Source organism: Cornus florida, unplaced genomic scaffold, assembly GCF_030987335.1.
Source record: "Cornus florida cultivar Cherokee Brave unplaced genomic scaffold, ASM3098733v1 CherokeeBrave_3.0.0_Hap2_Chr04, whole genome shotgun sequence".
NCBI lineage: Eukaryota > Viridiplantae > Streptophyta > Magnoliopsida > Cornales > Cornaceae > Cornus > Cornus florida.
Genome location: NW_026775574.1, coordinates 91,429,987 through 91,452,556, shown reverse-complemented (window position 1 = coordinate 91,452,556; position 22,570 = coordinate 91,429,987). Strand labels below are relative to the sequence as shown.

At 35.3% G+C, this 22,570-nt stretch overlaps 1 protein-coding gene and 2 pseudogenes across 1 annotated transcript; all 3 read right to left on the bottom strand.

Annotated features, from left to right (window-relative positions):
• The window catches only part of LOC132302323 (uncharacterized), a 99,941-nt pseudogene that overhangs the window by 55,671 nt on the left and 21,700 nt on the right, over positions 1-22,570 (bottom strand).
• LOC132304575 (NAC domain-containing protein 41-like) lies at positions 2,890-4,254 on the bottom strand. Its single transcript, XM_059802331.1, has one exon. The coding sequence runs from the start codon at positions 3,922-3,924 to the stop codon at positions 2,890-2,892; it is 1,035 nt and encodes a 344-aa protein (XP_059658314.1). The 5' UTR covers positions 3,925-4,254.
• On the bottom strand, positions 8,893-17,169 carry LOC132303898 (protein WHAT'S THIS FACTOR 9, mitochondrial-like; annotated as a pseudogene).

The window sequence follows — 22,570 nt, the reverse complement described above, 5'->3', positions numbered from 1 at the left end:
TTTTCTTGGATTGTAGGTTGGACTTGAAATAAACTATGTATTAGAGAGCCACTCAAGCTCTGGCAAATTATTCAGCTTGTTCGACCTTGTTAAAATCTTTACAAGCCAAGCTCAAGGTTGGCTTTTGAATGAAAATGCTCAAGGACTTGGCCTCTTCTCGATCAGGCTTATGAACATAAGAGGATTTCTTGCATCTTGTAGGTGGTACCATTTTAAGATTTTTGCAGACCATGAAAAAACTTGAGTATGGGCAAACATGCTTGAACGAAGCTTTGATTGGTTGAGCTTGGTCTATAGGCAATATCAGATTTACATTCCACTATTTCCAAGCACTCTTGAATAGTCCAATACTTGGCTCGATTCATTCATACCCTTGACAAGATATCACTTTGACAATCCCAGATTAGCTTATTTTGCCTAACGGGTACAAAGTTCATATTGCTCACAAGTTCGGAAATCCTTTCCATCTTATTCTGTAGAAGAGTCGATGTTCTTGTTATGTGGGTCATATAACATTGTAATAAGTTTTGAAATGTAAAACTTTTGAATTAAAAAGAGTAAAAAAATTCATAAATCATCTTGTGAAGTATCTTGTTTTTTCTTAAACTGGTCGCCTGAAGGTTGACGGATATTTGGAAAAAATTCAGAGAGGTTTGCCATATATAGGAATCTTCCATCACATTGTCATTAGAGTTGGGCAGAGTTTCCTTGCTAAAGAAATGTATGTTTTGGAAAACGACCCATTGGAGCTTATTAGCCAGCTTTGTAGACAATAAAATTTCAGTTCAGCATGAGAACAAAAAGATAAAAAAAAAAAGACTACTATTATCTTCTCCATTATTGGGTGATCAAGTCATATTTTCAGGTTGTTATGTTATCAAAATTTAAAACCTTATTGCTGACAGCAGACTAATATTTGGCAACCTATGCTTCTTGTCTTACTTCAGGGGTGATAAAGAAGGGGATCGAAATCGTAGTGAGGTCACCAATGAAAAAGAAGAGCAAAGCAAGCATTTTGATGAAGAAGCTGCTTTGGGAAATCCAGATGAAAAAATTACAACTGGGAGCTCGAAAACTGGAGAAACTAGCGCGTGGAACGTCGCTTCCACCAAACAAAATGATACCGAAAATAAGAATGTTGGAAGAGGTGCATAGGGGAAGAAACTTTGAAACCGGATAAATTTTGTATGCATAGGAAAGGAACGTTGCATGGGATCAAGCACTCCATTGTGAAGGAAGTGGCTGATGTTGGTTCAGTCAGCATTAGCATGTCACAAGCATATTTGAATAATAAACAGTTTTGAAAAAGAAGGCAGTTTTAGATCTGCCATAAAGTGGCTGATGATTGCTTTTGTTTTGTTTCTATTTATTTGTTTATTTTTTGATGGATACTGTGAGACAGATATGGAACTTTGGTTAATAATCAATTCAATGTAAAAGAAAAACACATAGACATTAGGGTTCTAATCTATTTTAATTGTCTAAAATAAATCCGGAGTTACAATCATTTGGGAATTTTTAACTGCCTTCTCCAAATTACATAAATAATATAGCAGTAGAGTAGTAATAATCTATAGATTTGGGAATCTGATAGAACGGTGAAAGGTACACAATTGACTAAAAAATAAATTTTTTTTTTAATTTGAGAAACTCTTAAATGATATTTTTAAACTAACAATTACATTTTTTCAAACTTGCAACATTTTACCAAACATGTTTCTGATTACTATTAAAATTACTTTATAACAAAACAAGTGTCTTGTTTTGATTAAAACAAAATGCAAACAAAAGAGAACCTACACGTGTTTTGATTAAAACAAAAAGCAAACAAAAGAGAACCTACAAACCAAAATATAAGCTCATTTGCATTTTCATTAAAAATATATATATGTAATGTTTATATATGTAAGGAAAAATATAACTCTGTAACGTATTTATATATATGTAAGGAAATACGGAGCTGAAGGGGCAAAAGCCCAAACAGAACAGGGCACGGGCCTATACAAATCCTAAGAGCCCAAGCCCATTTTGTTGAAATTCTGTTGAGAAGAGTCACGGTAACAAAAATTCAAACAAGCCTCTTTTGAGGTTCTTCAGAACGGAAAGTTTCAGAACAGAGACTTCCATCTGTGATCACTCACAATCTCTTTAGCGAATGGGTAAATATCACCAAACTCAAATCCCATTAAATGAATAACAAAACTTAAACTTGATACAACAAAAAGAATTTTGTAGAAACAACATCTGTGATCACACACAATCTCATTACATAATAAGCATTTGACTGTGTGGAAACAATTATATTGAATTATATACATAAATCAGTAGAACCCTAAATTTGCAGATAAGATTTGAAATTGACCGGAATCGACAGCCGATTATTGCCCTTTTTAAGGTCGGTGGCGAACAACCCCTTCTGTATCACCAGGACTATACCGGAACCACCCATGTGTTGGATACGATTCCTCATGCGTGAAGGCAGTGGTGGTGGGTTCAGACCAATTTCTGCTTTCTTGGCATTTTTCTTGGAGTTTTTCTTGGTTTGATGATGATCAGAGCCTGCAAGAGTTTCCACGTTGGGCAGGTTCAGGAAGTGATTAATTGCCGGCTTCTTGAGAGATGGGGATCGTTTCCTCATCGGCCATGGCGGCGGTCAGAGCGAAGAGGAAAGGGGAGAAATACAGCAATTGTTATGAGAAAGAGAGAGAGAGAGAGAATAGGGCAACATATTAAGCCTTTAAAGGGGGCTCAACTTTCATAACTTGCAAAACAACTGAATCTCCAGATTACCATTTACAATTAGAAGCAACAAACTAATATAAAGCACAATTTACAAGTGATAGACAAATGACTACGACATAACCAGTAACTATACAAAGGTCATGTTAATTAATATAGCCAAAAGTTTTCTTGGAGTTGATCGATGTTGCCGACTGAAAGTGATGGCTCATCATCATTCATAAGAAATTCAGATAAAGCATTGAGTTGCTCATGCATTTCTGGATCAGTGTCCTCCAAAAACGAGTCTTCTGCTGCTATTGTATATGCATGAGTCTCATCATCATCATGTGGTAGCAGCGGCTGATTATTGGAGGTTGCAGTTGCATCTAAGTTGTCAAAAAATGAGTCTATCTGCTGCATATCACAAGAGTTGATTGTGATGTTGGACAGATCAAAGACTGTTGCAGTCTCATCATCATCATGTGTTGGCAGTGGCTGAATATCAAAGGGTGTATTGTTGGGTAGTTTCTGTGGAAGCAACTGATCAGGATGACTGTCCATTATTGTTACTGTGGACACAGATTGATCAATGTTTTGTGGAGTTGTAGAGACCTCACCATGATCATATCTCATCTTCTTACAACATCTAGGGTTTTTTTCTTTGGATACTTCATGAGCATGATGCTTTGGTGCTCTCTTGAGATATTTAGAATCATCTCTTTTGATTTTGCAAACTACATAATCATGAGTGCCTTCTTCTAACCCATTCAAACTCACACCGCCCAATGAATACTCGTGCATAGTCCAATGACCTTTTGGCATGATCAAGAACTCATCTTTCTTCACATCTACTTCAAAACTCAACATCTTGTTGAATCCAATAAGCTCTTTCTCTTTATTATAAATGTTCTTGATACCGGTTTGGCCATCCCATGTCCCACATCCGGCTCTCCGAACAATTCTCTTCTTTTCACGGTCAATTTTCTTCAATTGGGTGAAGACATAGATAACAAATTCATTGGATTTCAATGAATGCCATGTATCTTCAGCCGTAAATACATTCCAAGGTGCCTCGCCATAAACATCACGCTCCAAAATTACACCCTCGTAAGGCAACGATTCTTGCTTCAGTTTTCTTCTGAGAAAGTGTGTGAGGAGTTCTTCTTCTGTGGGGATAAACCGAAATCCTAGAGGCACAAACATATTTGTGCTAGATAAAAGAGGGCTGAGGCGGTGATAAGGATTAAGAAAAAGAGGGCAGAAACCCTGGAGGCTGAGGCGCTGCGCTGATAAAAGAGGCCGGAAAAGAGACGCGACGATGATGAAAAGAGGGCTGAGACGCGGCGATGATTGGTGAATAAAAATGGAAACAGAAGACGTGGGACACAATTAGCGAAGAAGAAGACGAAGAAGAGTAGCGCGATTGAGGGAGGCGGTAGGTTTTTGGAAAGTGGGTTGGGAAGAAGGAAATATATAGATGGAGGCGGCGGCTAGTAACTTGGAAGGAAAGTAAAACAGATATTGTAATCATTGAAAAAAATCTAAAAAGAGAGAGAGAGAGAGAGAGAGAGAGAGAGAGAGATCAAATATTTGATTACAATTATGAGTTGTGTTAAGAGAGAGAGAGAGAGATCAAACATTTGATTACAATTACGAGTTGTGTTAAGAGAGAGAGAGAGAGAGAGAGAGGGAATGTTTGGAAGGGTAATTACGAGTTGGGTAATTACGAGTTGGGTTGATGTCTGCAGATTTGGGTAATTAAATTGGGGTTATTAAGTAATGTGTAATACAAAGTAAGTTATGTAACCTGGAATAGACTTATTATACATATATCATCTATATATGGATAATCTTCTTGTTTTCTTCAATTTCAGTGATAAATACTCAACTGCCCAAGGAAATTAGCACCACTTTTATTGAACTCAAGCAAGAGCTTTGAATCTGATTCAACTAACAATTAATTGGTGGTCATCAAATCTAATATTAGTGTGTGAATTAATCCCATAAAAACTGGTTATTAAGTAATATTATTGTGAATTAATAATCCCATAAAATTTGGTAAACTTCCAATAAAAGAGCCATTACAACTTCTTGAAACTCCTCTTCCCACAACATAGATACAATGATTGTACTTAGAATTTGCAATGAAACATGTCCTTTTACACATTTAACTACTGAATCATACCAAATAATTAAACTTTGTTGAAAAAAGTAGTTGCTTTTTCTGCAGCAAATTAGACCAGTTGACAATGCATTATGGTAAAGATTCATACACTCTATACAGCAAATTATCTGGTCTAATCAAACATTCTCTGGTGAAAAAAGAAAAGAAAAAAAAAAAAAAAAAAATTCCTTAATGGAATTTAAGAACTTCATCAGTGCAGCAATGGAAAAAAGTGTCTGCCTTTCTGAGTTCCTTGTGTCGCAAATCTTCTTTGCTACCAGAGGAGAATAAGGAAAAGCTGCAGTACTCATTCAAGGATTTGATTGATTGTCCAGTTGCTAAGAAATGTACACATCCAGAATTCAGGTAAGGCTAGCAGCCCCCGTTCGAGTCAAGAGGTTGTGAGTGTTTTGTGGGCGTCTCATGATGCAACGGATAAAGGCATGAGTTCTTGCTGAGACCACCACCATTATAAACTAATTAATTTTGAAATTAATTTGTTAAACCATAGTTAAAAATAGATCTCAATTGACAACATAAAAGATGCAGTTCTTAGGAATCTTGGTGGAGCTTTATCATGGATGAAATCTATGGCTGAAGCCTCCTACAACTTTGTGCGAAAAAAAGATAAGTGAAGAAATACAATCTGAATACAGTCTATCTGCAACTTATTTGATATAATCAAACAAGTTCTAATGGAATTTAAGAACTTTATGGGCACAGCAATGGAAAAGTGTGACATTCTGAGTTCCTTGTGTTGCATATATTCTTCACTTCTGGAGGACAAAAAGGAGAAGCTGCAGTACGTACTCATTCAAGAGTTTGCTTGATTGTCCACTTGAAGAGGTTTGGGAATTGTTAAGTGACATGAATTTTTTTTCACAGTGTTATGAAATGGTAGCTGATCTAAAAGGGAGTGGAAAAGAAAATTTCATCTTGGTATACTCAAAGGTTGGCTTGAGTGTTTCTGAGGCCTATGTCAAAACGAATAAGCTATGATCAATTGCTGATATGAATGTTGTTTTCCTTAGTATGCTTTTAGATTTGGTTATTAATTATTGGTGTGCTACATCGTGTAAACTGGAATGAACTAACCAATTATACCAACAAAACTCATGTTACGTTACAACTTAAGCTGTTATACAATATAAGAATGGATACACAACCTTAAGTATACACAATACAAGAAACCCTAGTTTACACTTCTCTGCAATCAATAGGATAGAACCGTCAAATCACAATGCAGCTTCACTTGATGAACAAACTTGGTTTCCAAAGCCTTGTCACAGCCAAATACACTTGCTTGAATGGAGTACACAGTTAGATAAGCAAGGTAACTCATGAACAGCTCCCAATAGGCTTAAACCCTGTTAGCATATATGATACCACGATTTATGGTATGACTTACCACAATAGCAGAGCTTTAAGGGTAAAAGGTTCACTTCACAACACAGCTCCAAGAATGATCTGCAATTGCCTTCCACAGCTCTATATAGCTAAGATAAACTTGCTTAAGAGATAAACTCAGTGAAACCAGCAAGATATAGCAATGTAAGAACACAACAGCCTTATAATCTTCAAAACCCTAGTTTTAGCCTCTCAAGGGTAAAACTGGAATTTCACCAGAACCTGAAGTTAAACTTGGTTTCTGAAGCCTTGATAACTCAATACATACTTGCTCAACAGGTTCAAATAGTGTATGGAGCAAGATAAAATAATCTCAGTTCACAATAGGCTTGAAACATATTAAACCCTTGCTTTCAAGCTCTTCAAGGGTAAATCTGTCAAAACACATGAAACATGTGCTAATACAGGTTCTCACGGATTCACACAATCATTTTAATCTTTCACAGATGATGTTCTCAATTAACTCAGCAAGGATGGAACAATGTACCATAAAACTATAACCAAAAATAGCTCTCAGCAGGTTATGTTTTGCAGCTCCTGTAAAGCCTCTGATCAGAGGGTATAAAAGTAATTCTGTGATGTCTCAGGCCTTAACAATGCTCTAATAATCTTGAATCATAATTATAAAAATGCTCAGATAATCATTATAACGATTCAAACATGATATCTAAGGCTTAGTTCACATATCACAGAGATTAGGCTTAAAACCCTAGTTTATGAGGTTCACTATACCAGAACTTGAATGGGTCACGTTCTTGGTAAAGTATCAACTTTATTAGCTTTAAATCAAAAATTTATTCATGCTTATATGGTGTACATGATGTTCACAGCATGAATTCAACATGTTATACATATTTCAGTTGTATTTGCACCAGAAAAACACATTATACTGAGGTTAGAGACTTGTAAAACAAATGCAGCTAGGATATGAAGATAAACTTGATTTCTGCAAATGTAAATTGACGAAACAAACTTGCCTCAACCTTCACTTGGCACTATAAATGAAGCAAACCAGAGTTGCCCTTTCAATCCAGAATTCTGCACCAGAAAATCAGCTGCAACTGTCCCCTTCTTGATCTTCATATGAAGCACTCATGATAGATGATTTTTGGGATTAATTTTGGTTCTCTAGGTTAATTAAAATCCCAGCAATACTTGAGACCTTGAGCTTACAAGCTTGCACAGAAATGCTCTCAAGGGCTCACATTAAGCTCTCTGGCTGCTGTAGCTATGAAGACTATACAGCAGAACATACAAAGAGGCTTGATAGCTTGTTGTGTCTTTGTAGTGAGGTTTAGGTATTCAATATGTAGTGCAGCTCTAATTGGAGTTCAAGATATTTTCTCACAGCTTGATATCATCATATTAAACTTGCTTGCATCATCAAAACTCAATGCAATGCAAGTTAATAGCACAGATTAGTTCAACGACAGGTTTCAGCAAAACTTCTGCAGAATCATCTTATACATTCTGTATACTCTGTGACAGAAGGGCATCTTGGTAAATTTGCTTGAGACAGGGCCTTCTCGTGATTCTTATAAACTTGTTTCAACAAAGTAAGCTTGCATAGTTTATGATTAGCCCACACAACACAAGTTATACACAGAAGTCTCTCAGGTTAGACTAATTTCTGCTGAAACCCTAGCTTAAACAAGGTTGACATCTCCAAAACCTCTTGATCAATTTTCAGTGACCTCCCTTGTGAATGAATAGCCTTAAATTAACTTCATGATGATGTTCACAAGAAATCCACTCAAGCTCTGGCAAATTATTCAGCTTGTTCGAACTTGTTACAATCTTTACAAGCCAAGCTCAAGGTTGGCTTTTGAATGAAAATGCTTAAGGACTTGGCCTCTTCTTATTCAGGCTTATGAACATAAGAGGATTTCTTGCATCTTGTAGTTGGTACCATTTTAAGATATTTGCAGACCATGAAAAAACTTTAGTATGGGCAAACATGCTTGAACGAAGCTTTGATTGGTAGAGCTTGGTCTATAGGGAATATCAGATTTACATTCCGCTATTTCCAAGGACTCTTGAATAGTCCAATACTTGGCTCGATTCATTCGTACCCTTGACAAGATATCACTTTGACAATCCCAGATTAGCTTATTTTGCCTAACTGGTACAAAGTTCATATTGCTCACAAGTTTGGACATCCTTTCCATCTTATTATGTAGAAGAGTTGATGTTCTTGTTATGTGGGTCATATAACATTTGTAATAAAGTTTGAAATGTAAAACTTAAAAGATGAGAAATACCACGCCTTTGGCAGTCAATATGAGTTCACTCTACAAAACAAATATATTTCATGAGTGTTCTTCTATGGCGGCAAGAGTAAAAAATGGTGCCTAATTTCAAAGGTCAGCGAATTGGTGGAATATATCTCCTATTCAGCAATTTTTTACACCCGAAGACTCTTTGAATTCTCAAAATTCCTATGATAAGCAAATTTGGGCTTTTTCAAGTGATGGATGTTTCAAGGTGAAATCAGCTTACCAAGTAGCTTTAACAATGGTTCAGCATAGTAACAGCTCTTTTGTTAAGGCTACAGTTATAACATATTAGAGCTTAAAAAAAAGGAAAATTGAAAACTGACATTGCTAACAACCTCCGATCATAAATATATATACCTGCCCTCTTGGTACAGAAGTCCTTAATTCCAGTGATTACAAGTACAAAAGGTCTAAACACACCATTTTAGACAAGACTAGATTTATGTAAAAGAATGTTTTATACCATGAATGTTGAAGCAAAGGAAATATTTACAATATGTGTTCAATTTGGGACAATTAATCATCTTAAAAAGCAAAATTACAAAAACACCAAGGTGCCTTATAATGTTCATCTGATTGATTCAGTAGCAGCCTCGCTTTGAACAGTAACAGGACAAATCCATACAAACTTGCACTTTGCCAGCCTCATCTTCGATCTGTTGGCCCTCTGCAGGAAGAGGGGTAGAGGGGATCCAGACCTGGTTTACTGGAACGCTGAATCCGACAGAATAAACCTGCTTGCACCTTCACTATAGCAATCATCCATGCCAATGGCAACTGATCGGACTTTGTCTTCTCAGCACCATATTACTTCTTCTCAGCCATGAATTCCTGAATTATATAGTTCAGCAAACTCGTCCCTCTCCAAATGATCATGTCTCTATGCCAACATTACAGAACTGTCAAGCTAAGTGGATAATAGCCAAATAGCGCTGCATAAAGGAGAGAACAAAGTGTTCATTATATGTGAAAATCTTTGGCAAGTATAAGAAGGAAGCAAAAGGAAAAACTTACAGAGAATGATTGGACCATATGGTAGACAACATTAACATCCAACCTCTCTCGTATGGCCCTATTATCCCTTGGCAAAGCCAGCCCCTGTTCAATAGGTGAGACGCGATTGATGGTGTTTTTAAAACAGAATCATCCACCGTGACCATGCACTTAGGAAGGATGAACCTTGGTGCCAAGGTTTAGCAGAGACCTGTAATCCAGAAATTGTCACAACTTGGATTTTTTTCTTCTTCTCAAGTAACTAGAATTTTTCCCTAGTATGAAGAATATTTGGGAGTTTTCAGGGAGTTTCATAAATATGATAAATAAATAAAAGTTCAGTTAATTCAATGGAAAAATCAGAGTAACTTAAAATTTCCAACAGCAATCATGGTATGGAAAATTGTAAAACAGGAGATAATAACACGTTCAATACCACTATATCAATTCCAAAATAAAGAAAAATTGAAACTTCCAGCATCAATACTAGATATATAAACTATATGCTAAAAACTTATTTTCGCTTGTTGAAAATATCACAAAACTTAAATCTTTTTTCCCCTAGATCTCAACAACAGGAGGAATGCTGCAAAATAATCAAACTCCAGGAAAGGAATAATCTTACCATGGAAATTGGCCATTATGATGAATCATTTAAATTTTTTGATTTGACATATTAACTAGGTTGAATGCTTCTACAGAAACCCAAAGGACAACAAGAGGAAAATGAGATGCCCAAACACCCACATGTGAGCGCGCACAATTTCTTTCTTTAAGTTAAAATATTCTTCCAACAAAAATATGAGTTGCTTTATCCAAAAAGCCTTGCTGCAGAGCATGTTCAAAGTCCATTCATTATGGAGACTGTACTTGAATATTCTGAATACATTCTAGCACTGATGCACCCAGGGGGGGCCCAAATACTTCTGATATGTAATGCCAGAAATGAAAATCTAAATTATTGTAACATATCAAAAAATGAAAACTGTGAAGTCCAAATGGTCATTCCATAGATAAGAATAGCTTGTTTTCCCAAAGCTCCTTATGATTATTGGTCCATTCAGATAAATCCTTCACGAACTCAAGGTTACATCTTCCCAGTTCTTCAACTAAAATGGTTAATTTTACAAGAAAAACCAGATCTGAGATACAATCAAAATCAAATACAGTACTTCTAAAATAGATCCCTTCTCCTAGTTCTCTATCCTCCATCAAAACAAGTTGTTTCCTGCTTCCTCATGATGCTTAAGACAATCATCACAAACTCGTTTTGTAAAAGATGATTCCCAAATTCTATTAATATTTGGTGGGAAAGGATTAGGTTACCAGGGAATACCTTTTCCATTAGTTGTTTGATGTTGCAACGAAGATTTGAGTTCTTGGATCACCTTTCACATTTATGTAGCAGGTAATCCTTAACTTTTACCACCAGCAGCTAATCCTCCACATATCATTTAGATATCTCACTGAAAGTTCCATTCGAGTAGAAGATTATACGAAATGGATGCTCAAACTTGGTGTGCAGAGTAGGAATCATTTCAATTGAACTCAAAATGCATAATTGCATATATAACATGCCCATGGATGATATAATATTTAATGAGGTGCAGCATCAAATTGAATGAATGCTATTGTACTACAAATATGGTAAATGCCGCTGATGCACTATGTGGTTTCAAAACTTTCCATGAAGGCTAACTGCTAACAGTATCAGCCGAATTTAGCAATCTGAATAATCTGATTCATATTCTGAAAGCAGATTACAATCTGAATCATCTGATTCTCCATTTTTGAACCCATTGTCATTGAGTTCATTACTACAAACATCCTTAATCAATCCTCCTCAACAACAGAATCTCTGTTTCTCTTGCATAAGCCCCTGCTCCTATCCAGCAACCCTTCCTTCATCATACTTGCAAACTTTTCCCTGTTGTCAACAAGGAGGTATTTCTGGTTTAGTTGATGACAGTTTGGGTGTATCACTTCTTAGAAATGTAGAATATGCCAGGATGGCGTTCAAACACCTTTGTGAATGTCTGTGGCAAAGCCAGCCCAGGATAGGAGTTTCAAGCCAACATGATCAGGTATGTGAACCAAAGAAAAACAATCTGAGTGATGGGGAATCAAGGAATGAAGGTAATCAAATGGCAAACCAATGACCCAATTTAGCTGGTCAATTGTTTGTAGAGGAAGAGTCCCATCTTTGGTGAGCATGAGCAGCTTGCAAAGATACATCTCACAATCAAGAACATGAAATTCATCAATTAGGAGTCAAGTGGAAACAAATACCGAGTTCTTCTTGATGGGGATCTAGTGCATTAGAAGTCAATTGGAACCAGGGAACACTAGTGCCTCCGCTGTCAAGAACATGAAATTCATCAAAATTTGTGGGATATCTCCTCATAAAGGTGGAAACCTTAAGATCTTTGGTGGGAGAGGTGGTAAACTGGGAGACAACAACGAGGATTTGAGGATATTATGGAAACAAGGATGCTGGCAGCTCTTACATCCCTATCACCTGCCAGAATGGCATCCAATTCCCTATCTTGCACCCCATTTTAACATAAGATTAAATCTACAAGAGCAAGAGCTGAATGGCTTTCTGCTGGCAATTGAATCCCATATCACATCAATACAGAAAATGAGAGCATCCTGCCCTACTCCACAACCACCAAACCATTTTAGATGATGATCAACATACCCCTGTTAGATGACAAAAATTGGTTTGGAAGTGAGATACCACTTCAATGTACTCTAATATTTAAAGTTAGGAAAGTCAAGATTGCAATGGATATAGCAGGAGAACATTAAGCATGCAGATTATGTTAGGATCCACTTATAAATTATATTCAAATGATCAACCTACAACTTTGCAAAGATTTCCAACTGTATTTAAGGATAAAACAGATCGCATCTATTTTTCTAGAATTTCTTTTCCACTTTATACTAAGTTCCACGGTGCTTGGCTGTGTATCAACCGAACAACAAGTACTCACTGAAGTATGTATGAAATGTGTATATACAACAAACCTTCCACATTGGTCTACAACAGTGCAATAAATTCGTCTTTTTCTGTTTATGATGGATTTTACATCTTCATCATGCAATAAATTTCCTCTACATGAAAATTAAATATATTGCTCTGGACCATAGTGCACTAGTAAAAACTCACAAGAGGGCATAGTAATCAAAATTGCAATCTAGATCACACAATCTTGCAATCCAAAGTATGCTACTATTGATCATTCCAACAGTGCTGCACAATGGGATTACCTAAGAGCAAAGCATAGTGTTTGGGAAGACAGCTACTAATTTCTGTTATTTAATTCACTTGTAAATAATAAGAGTGGCGGTTTCAACATCAAATGCTAATAATTATGTTGCTACTGTTGGATCCGATCACTACTATGCTCTGGTGTTAGATGCTTCCCCTATCAACAAGAAGCCTAGCAAAATGCGAAGTCATTATTGTCATGGAAGCTTGGGATAACAAATTTCATGATTCTAATCTATTTTAATTCTCCAAAAAATGTCTAAGAGTTGGAAGCATAAATTGATCAAGTGGGCCAGAAATCAGAGTTGAAATTCCAGACAGAAAATATAGGCAATGGAAGTTCAGCTTTTCTCTTTGAAAGAGGATACAACGCACCAATTGTGATGCTACCAAAATGAAACAACTTGAAAATGAGCTTCATAATTAATGGAGTGAAGAAGAAGTTTATTGGAAGCAAAAATCCAGATTTCAGTTGTTGCAGCTCAGAGACAGAAATTCAAAAAATAAAAAATAAAAATCATGCAACTAGTACAATTAGAAGAAGGAGAAGAATACTCATATGCCACACAAATATTGTTCTTATTCCTAAAAGTAGAATATGCAACTTTAGTTGGCTATTATTGCCTTATTTCTTTGCGTAATGTGTCTTATAAGATCATTTCAAATTATCAATAGGCTCCAATCAGTCCTTATCTCTATTATTAGAGAAGATCAAAGTGCCTTTGTTGCTGGAAGGCAAATAAGTAATAGTATCTCTAGTTGGCCATGAACTGCTCCATTTTATGAAGAACAAAAGATTGAGTAAACAAGCTTTTATGGCCCTAAAAATTGATCTTAGAAACTAGGTTTCCCACTGTATGTGTCAGTATGCCTTGAGGTCCAAGGAGTTTAGAGTTTTAGAATCCTCTTTTCCAGGTAGTGCCTTGAGGTCGAAGTGTTTAGACAAGACTAGATTTATGTAAAAGAATGTTTTACCATGAAAGTTGAAACAAAGGAAATATTTACAATCTGTGTTCAGTTAATTTGGGACAATTAATCATCTTAAAAAGCAAAACTACAAAAAGACCAAGGTGCCTTTTAATGCAGGTCTGATCGATTCATTAACAGCCTCAATATGAAGTATGAACAGTAACAGGATGAACCCATACACAAAGAGGGGTTGAGGGGATCCAGACCTGGTTCACTGGAATGCTGAATCCAACAGAATAAACCTGCTTGTACCATCACTATAGCAGTCATCCATGATACTGGTCATATGTTTAGCCTTTCCCAATGGTCATACCCTTCCAATCTTGAAAGCCGTTTTCAATTGCACCATGTCCTCTTCCAGAAGCTGCCAATCGGACTTTATCTTCTCAGCCCCACATTACTTTTTCTCAGCCACGAGTTTCTGAATTAGTTCAGCAAACTCTTCTCTCTCCAAATGATCGCGTCTCCATGCCAACATTACAGAAGTGTCAAGCTAAGTGTATAACAGCCAAATAGCCCTGCATAAAGGAGAGATCAAAGTGTTCATTAGATGTGAAGATCTTTTCTACATATAAAATAAGGAAGAAAAAGGAAAAACTCATAGAGAATGATTGGACCATATGGCAGGCAACGTTAGCATCCAACCTCTCCCTTATGGCCTATTATCCCTTGGCAAAGCCAGCCCCTATTCAATAGGTGAGACTCACTTGATTGATGGTCTTTAAAGCAGAATCATCCACTGTGACCATGCACTTAGGAAGGATGAACCTCGGTGCCAAGGTTAAGCAGAGACCTGTTATCCAGAAATTGTCACAATCTGGATTTTTTTTTTTTTTTTTCTTCAGTAACTACAATTTTCCTAAATTTGAAGGATATTTGGGAGTAGTCTGGGTGTTTCATAAATATGACAAAAAAAATAAAAGTTCAGTTAATTCAATAGAAAAGTCAGAGCAATTTAAAATTTCCAACAGCAATCATGGTATGGGAAATTGTACAAACAGGAGATAATAATACTTTCAATACCACTACATCAATTCCAAAATAAAGAAAAATTGAAACTTCCAGCATCAATACTAGATATCTATACTATATGCTAAAAACTTGTTTTCTTGTTGAAAAGATCACAAAACTTAATCTTTTTCCCCTTGATCTCAACAACAGGAGGAATGCTGCAAAATAATCAAATTCCAGGAAAGGAATAACCTTGCCATGGAAATTGACCATTATGATGAATCATTTCAATTTGTGCATTTGACATATTAACTAGGTTGAATGCTTCTACAGAAACCAAAAGGACAACAAGAGGGAAAAAAAGATGCACAAACAAGCTTAGGGAAAAAAAAGATGCACAAACACCCACTTGTGCGCGCACACAATTTCTCTCTTAAGTTTAAATATTCTTTCAACAAAAATAAGAGTTGCTCTATCCAAAATACCTTGGTGCAGAGCATGTTCAAAGTCCATTCACTATGGAGACTGTGCTTCAATATTCTGAATACAATCTAGCACAACTGCACTCATGTGGGGCCCAAATACTTCTGGTACATAATGCCAGAAATGAAAAACTAAATTATTGTAACACATTAAAAAATGAAAACCGTGAAGTCCAAATGGTCATTCCATATATAAGAATCACTATAAATTTAATCCCAGCTTGTTTTCCCAAAGGTCCTTAAGATTATTGGTCCATTTAGATATCCTTCATGGACTCATGGTAACATCTTCCGGTTGATCTATAGATTCAGCTCTTCAACTAAAATGGTTAACTTTATGAGAAAAACCAGATCTGAGATACAATCAAAGTCAGATGCAGTACTTCTAAAATAAATCTCTTCTCCTAGTTCTCTCTCCTCCATCAAAACAAGTTGTTTCCTGCTTCCTCATGATGCTAAAGACAATCATCACAAACTCATCTTGTAAAAGATTACTCCCAAATTCTATTAATATTTGGCGGGATAGGATTAGGTTACCAGGGAATACCTTTTCCATTAGTTGTCTCACGTTGCGGCGGAGATTTGAGCTAACTGCTAAAAGCATCTGCTGAATTTAGCAAGGATCATCTATGGTTTCATCTGATTCATATTCTGAAAGAAAATTACAATCTGAATCATCTGATTCTCCTTCATTTTTGAATCCATTGTCACTGAGTTCATTACTACAAACATTCCTAAATCGATCCTCCTCAACAACAGCATCTCTGTTTCTCTTGTCTAAGCCCCTGCTCCTATCCAGAAACCCTTCCTTCATCATACTTTCAAACTTTTCCCTGTTGTCAACAAGGGGGTGTCTCTGGATTAGTTGATGACGGTCGTAAGCTTCCCTAAGAACAACAGTTTGGGTGTCACACTTCTTAGAAATGTAGAATATGCCAGGATGGCGTTCGAACACCTTCGTGAACTTCTGTGGCAAGGCCAGTGGTTTACGGAGATTGCTCACATTCTTGCGCTCTGTTTTCTTTTGTATGGTGAGGTGGAGAAGCTCATGAAAGACACCAACAATTCTCTTCTCAGGTACATCTGTACGTGGATCTAAGTGAGAGGCATCTGAATAAGGAGAAGTATAAGGGAGCCTCCGCCACTCTTCTAACCACTCCATGCATTTTCTCTTCAGTCCGAAACCCCTTGTGAATCCAATTGGAAATGCTAAGCTGCCATTTTCAACATCTTTTTCCCTTTGCTGCAAAGCAGCACTCTTTTCCAATTGAGACACAGCAAGGTTAACATCCCAGGATAGGAGTTTCAAGCCAACACGATTATCAGGTAGGTGAATCAAAGAAACTATATCTGGGTGATGGGGAATCAATGAATGAGGGTAATCAAATGGCAAACCAATGTCCCATTTTAGCTGGTCAATCGTTTGTAGAGGAAGAATCCTATCTTTGGTGAGCATGAGCAGCTAGCGGAGCCTGTCAAGAAGATCCATCTCACAATTTTGGTAGATACCGAGTTCTTCTTGATGGAGATCTAGTGCTTTAGGAGTCAAGCGGAACCAGGGAACTCTAGTACCTCCACTGTCACGAACATGAAACTCATCGAAAATAGTGGGATATCTCCTCATAAAAGTGGAAATCTTAAGATCGTGGGGGAGACTGAGTTGCCCTCTTTGGTGGGAGAGGTGGTAAACTGGGAGGCAACAATGAGGATTCGCAGATATTATGGAAACAAGAATGCTGGCAGCTCTTAGATCCCTGTCACCTACCACAACAGCATCCAATACCCTATCTTTCACCCATTTTAACTTTACATTCACCAGATTGGCTTTCTGCTAGTGATTAAATCCCATCTCACATCCATAGAGCAAACGAGAGCATCCTGTCCTACTCCACAACCACCGAACCATTTTAGATCGACGATGATCAACATAACCCTGTTACATGACGAAAATTGTTCTGGAAGTAAGATACCACTTCAATGTACTCCAATATTTAAAATTCAGGAATGTCAGATAGCAATGTATATAGCAAGGAAGAATTAAGCAAACAAATTATGTTATAAATTGTAATGAAATGATCAACCTACAAATTATGTTATAAAAGCAATCAAATCTGAAAGCAAAAGTCGTAAATTAACTTAATAATACAAACCCGGAGGGTGTATTTCTCAAGCCCATTCGAAAATCAAATTATGAATATCTTTTCAAGGACAAACATTCATTTTGATTATAAACATAAATACTCAATAATCAACCAAATTATAAAGACGTGGTGTAAAGTCAAAATCTCCAATTAGATAGAAAGCTCTAAACATAAAGACAATTGTATAACCCAGAAATGCACCGAGGAGAATCACACAAACGTCTTTTGTTGACATCAGAGACCCATTGAATTAATAAAGGGTGTATCAAAAAGATAAAAGCAAACACATTTGCAAAGGTTGGTTCTTCAACTTCAAGGGAACAGAGTAGAGTTCAAAAAAAAAGGAGACACACATTCAATTCTTGGAGTAAAACCACGTTTCCAAATCATTATGAACAAAACTAAAATTTGTCTAAACAATCACACGATGGAGAACAAAAATTGAGCCCGTAAATGAATAAATGAAACCCACATAAAAAAAAACTTGGAAATCAAGCACGATTTGCTTCTCAGAAACATTTGGAAACATATGTAACTCTCAAAATTGAAGCTGTCAATTTGAATAATCAACCAAAATAAATAAATAAATAAATAAAAACTTCAGCCAAACAAACAAAATCAACAATATAATCGAAATCGACGCCCTGACCTTTCTGCTGTGTCAATCGATGCCTTCGATGGTGAGGGAGGACGGTTCGAAGCCAGAGAGCGAGAGAGAGAGAGAGAGAGAGGGGAGTATACTGGGTTGGGCTTTGAAGTTATGTTGGGCTGGGCTTTGAAGTTCGAGGTTTGACCAAACCAGGTTAGGTTAACCATGCTGCTATTCTTTACCACACAGCTTATACTTGTCACCAATCAACACCCTACGAGGCTACGACCCTTCTCACTGAACAATATAATTTTTTTTCTGAAAAACTCTAAAATTAACTTTTTAAACTTGCCATTATATTTTTACAACTTGTAACACTTTGTTTATCAAATATGGTTTTGTGTTTTTGTTTTTAAATTTTTTTACATTAAATAGATATTATCAAACAATCTTTTGATTACTAATCAAAAACTTTACAACAAAATATTTATTTTGCTTTGAATTAAAAAAAAATTAAAAAAAACAAACAAACCTTATCAAATATGTCCTAAGTTTTCATTTTGGCAATGTTGTTGCCCTGATTAAAAAGATAACATGTGGACTCAACGGTTCTGCTTTGTGAATTAATCATGATAAAGTCCGAAATACCCCAATTACCCGGGAACAAGAAGAAGTGAAAGCCCAGAAAAATTCCACAATTACATTGAAGGCCTCATCCATTTAACTTTGCTTTTTGTGAAGGGAGTCAAACTCACATTGGAATCTTTCAAAAATGCCAAAACCATGCTTTTGTTAGAGACAAAAGGAGCAATAAATCAAAAGGTCCAAAGGGTAAAAAGGGTAAACCCACATGCGACTGACAGAAACCTTACACAAGTCCTATGTACTAAACAAAGTGAGTGAGTGGTTGTACTGTGTGAAAGGCAGCATCTGCTGATGTAGGCTGGACCAATGGCATCACACCATGTCATTTAAAAGAAGGGATTTGCTTATACTTTAACATAATATCATTGGTCTACTTAACTGAATCTGTAGTGCCATCCACACTGGATTGTGGCATACTTTAATTACTAAGTACCACTCATTATTTGACGGTGATATTTAAGCTCAACTAAAATATTTTATATCTATCAATTTTCAACAAGTTATTTTACAATTCCATTCAGATAGACTCGACGTAAACCTTTATCAAACACCGATAAAATAAAAATAAAATAATATTTTATTTGAAAAAGAAAAATATTTTAAAAAAATAATATTTTACTTCAAAATAAACGGAGCCTACATGTCACTAATTATTTTATGGGAATGTTGTAATTTTGTAAAATGGGACCAACATTATGATATTTGTTGAATAAAATTAAATAAAAAAATCATGGGCAATTAAGACATTTGAAACCTCAAAAGGTGTCAATGTAAACTAGTGCATTGACTGTCTACTGAGTGGCATTGACCCAAACATCAAGGAGTGTCAGTGCAATTTACCCCAAAAAAATATATTCTATTACTATAGCAATATTAATCAAAAAAAAAAAAAAATTATTACTAGTATTAGCCCACCCCATTGACAATTCCTGAATTCGCCAAAACAAACAATTCACCTAGTGGTATAACCTTTCCATCTTGAAAAAAGCAAAGAAGGAATTCGGGTTTGTGTATGAGTAAAAGGGTGTTTTTGCTTTACCTAGGGGTAACAAATTACAACACGAACACGACATAAATTAAAAGGGTCTGGGTTTGGGTTTGGCATAAACGGGTTTTGTTCATAAAAGAGTCGACACGATTAACCTGTTTACTTAACCGTGTTGGATTAAGGTTAAAGAGTTAAACCTGTGTAACCCGTTTATGACCCATTTAACTCAACATGTTATAATCGTGAATATGACTTATGTAATATGTTACATGTTTAAACTCAATTGTTATAGATAGTTAAGTCATTTCAACATAAATCTTGTCTATGGCTTATAATTTTTCTTTTTATTTTGAATATTTGGGTTAATTATAACAATTTTTTCTATTATTTAGTATTTGATTAAATATTATATCTCTCGTTTTGATAAACAGGTTAAAACATTTACCTGTCTAATAAACGAGTTGGGATAGTGTTTAAGATTCATGACACGATTATTAAATGGGTTGGATTTGGATTTACCAATTTAATATAATACCCTTATATCGACACGACCCACAAACACAAGTTGCCACCCCTAGCTTTATCATTCAAAAAAAAAAAAAAAGAGCTTTTGCCGTTGGTACATGTTTTATTTTTTATGCTTTTCTTTTTGTCGGATACTATAATAGTAAACAGTGCAAAAATTGTATTTGGTAAAAAAATGTTTTAGTTTGTAGACTGCTAAAACGTTTCATGAATTGACCAAAAGTCAAAACACCAATTTAATGTTTTTACATGTTTCCTTAGTGTAATAACTCATAGCAATGAACAGTATATTTTTTTTGAAAACCTCTTATCTCACCTTGTTTACTAAATATGTTTTTGCTTTCAAAATTTTTAATTACGAAATGTGTTTTTAATTACTAATCAAAATACTTTACAATAAAATATTTATTTTGCTTTGAATTAATAAAAATAAAAAAACAAAACCCTTACCAAACATGTCCTAAGTTTTCACTTTGGCAATGTTGTTGCCCTGATTAAAAACGGTAACGTGTGATAGGCTTCGTGGACTAAACGGTGCTGCATTCCTAGCACTAGTGTGCTTGAACCAAACCAAGCACTAGTTCCATGTCAGAATAGTTTGATATATATAATAATATGCTTCGATCCCAAGGATTAAAGTCCACATGAAGACCATGTACCCTAAACTCCTATATAGGGTACATATTAGATGTGAGCACATGTCGCTTGGTCGAGAGTTCGAATTATTTTAAGGTCATTTCTAAAACTTTTTTCCTAAGAATTTTCTTACTTATAACTATAGGTATGAAATATGAATGTATTCAACTCATTTGATTTGAAAAAACAAAAAAAATTCTCAATTTAAACTTTATTTTGAGAAACAAAAAAAGTTAAAAATATATATATATATAAAATCTAGTCCTTCATTTCATATAACTTTGCTTGTTTCACTTCTTATTGTCGAGATAATTTCAAATATCTCTCATTATTCTTACCAAAAATTGAGATGCATTACCTTTTGATTTAAATTTTGTTTTAACAAAACTATATATATATTTTTATTTTTTATTTTTTTTATGAATGAAACCAAGGGCAAGCCTGAAAGCCCAAACTGAAGAGATTGACTTAGTTAAAAAAAATTTGAACTCTGAGTGTATCACTTACCATTAAGTTTTGGTTTGGATTCCCGAGTATAAATAATTTATCGAAACTCACGCATTTAGATGTATAATTCCAATTTTACCCGTGTGGACCTTACACATTGAGGGTCTCATCCATTGAATCTTTATTTTCTGTGAAGAGTCAAAACTCGCATGGGAATCTTTCAAACTACAGAATTAATTAATCAATCAAGGCCAAAACCAATGCTTTTGTTAAAGATAAAAGGGCCAAAACGCAACAAATCAAAAGGTCAAAAGGGTTAAGCCACGTTATGCGGCTGACAGAAACCGTACACAAGTCCGAATATATACTAAACAAAGTGAGTGGTTGTACTGTGTGAAAGGCACCACCTGCTGATGTAGGCTGGACCAATAGCAACACACCATGTCATCTAGGAGAGGGATTTGCTTGTGGTTAACATAATATCATTTGGTGTACTTAGCTGAATCTGTAGTGCCATCCACACTGGATTGTGGTATGCTTTAATTACTAGATGTCAGCCATTATTTTATGGGAATGTTGAAATTTTTGTTAAGTGGGACCAACTGTTACTTGTTAGTGATAAATTTGGATGTAGCAATTGGTGCATGAGTTGACTCCATGGATTTTTCTTTTTTTTTTTTTTTTTTATATATATATATATTTTCTAAGGAGATTAGAAAATTTTGCCATCTTGAGTTTTTCCTGTTAAAAAAAAAAATTCCTAGATATTTGTGGTTTGCGAATTTATTAAATAAAAATAAATGGCCTCTTTGATTTGTAATTTTAAAAACAATTCTCAAAAATTTTAAAATAAAAAAATATTTTTTTAGAATTACAAAAAACAGTTCTCTAAAAATTATAGACATTTTAGACATTTTTATTTGTGTTTTCATAAAACAAATTAAAAAAAATTGAACTAAATACAATTTTCAAATTTTTATTTTTTTCACCAAAACCTTACCCACCTAAATTCCAACTTTTCGAAACCCAATAGTCAAACCACTTTAATGATGGTCCATAAAAATGGTCCCCTAACGAGGCTGTCTTTAATTCCTTTGTTTTCCTATTCTTTCCCCTCTATTTTTCTCACTAAAAAGTAGGTCTAAAACTTTATCAGTGTCAAATTGCCAATATCTGCTAAGCAAAATAATCACACCACATTTGAATTTGGGAATTGAAAAAAAAAAAAAAAAAAAGAAAGAAAAGAAAGAGAAGCAAATGAGTTATTATGTATTCATTTTCTATTTTTAATGAATTTATTATTTCCTTTTTTAGCAAGTATTTCTTTTATGTTATAATTTTTAAAATCACAGAGTTAATCCA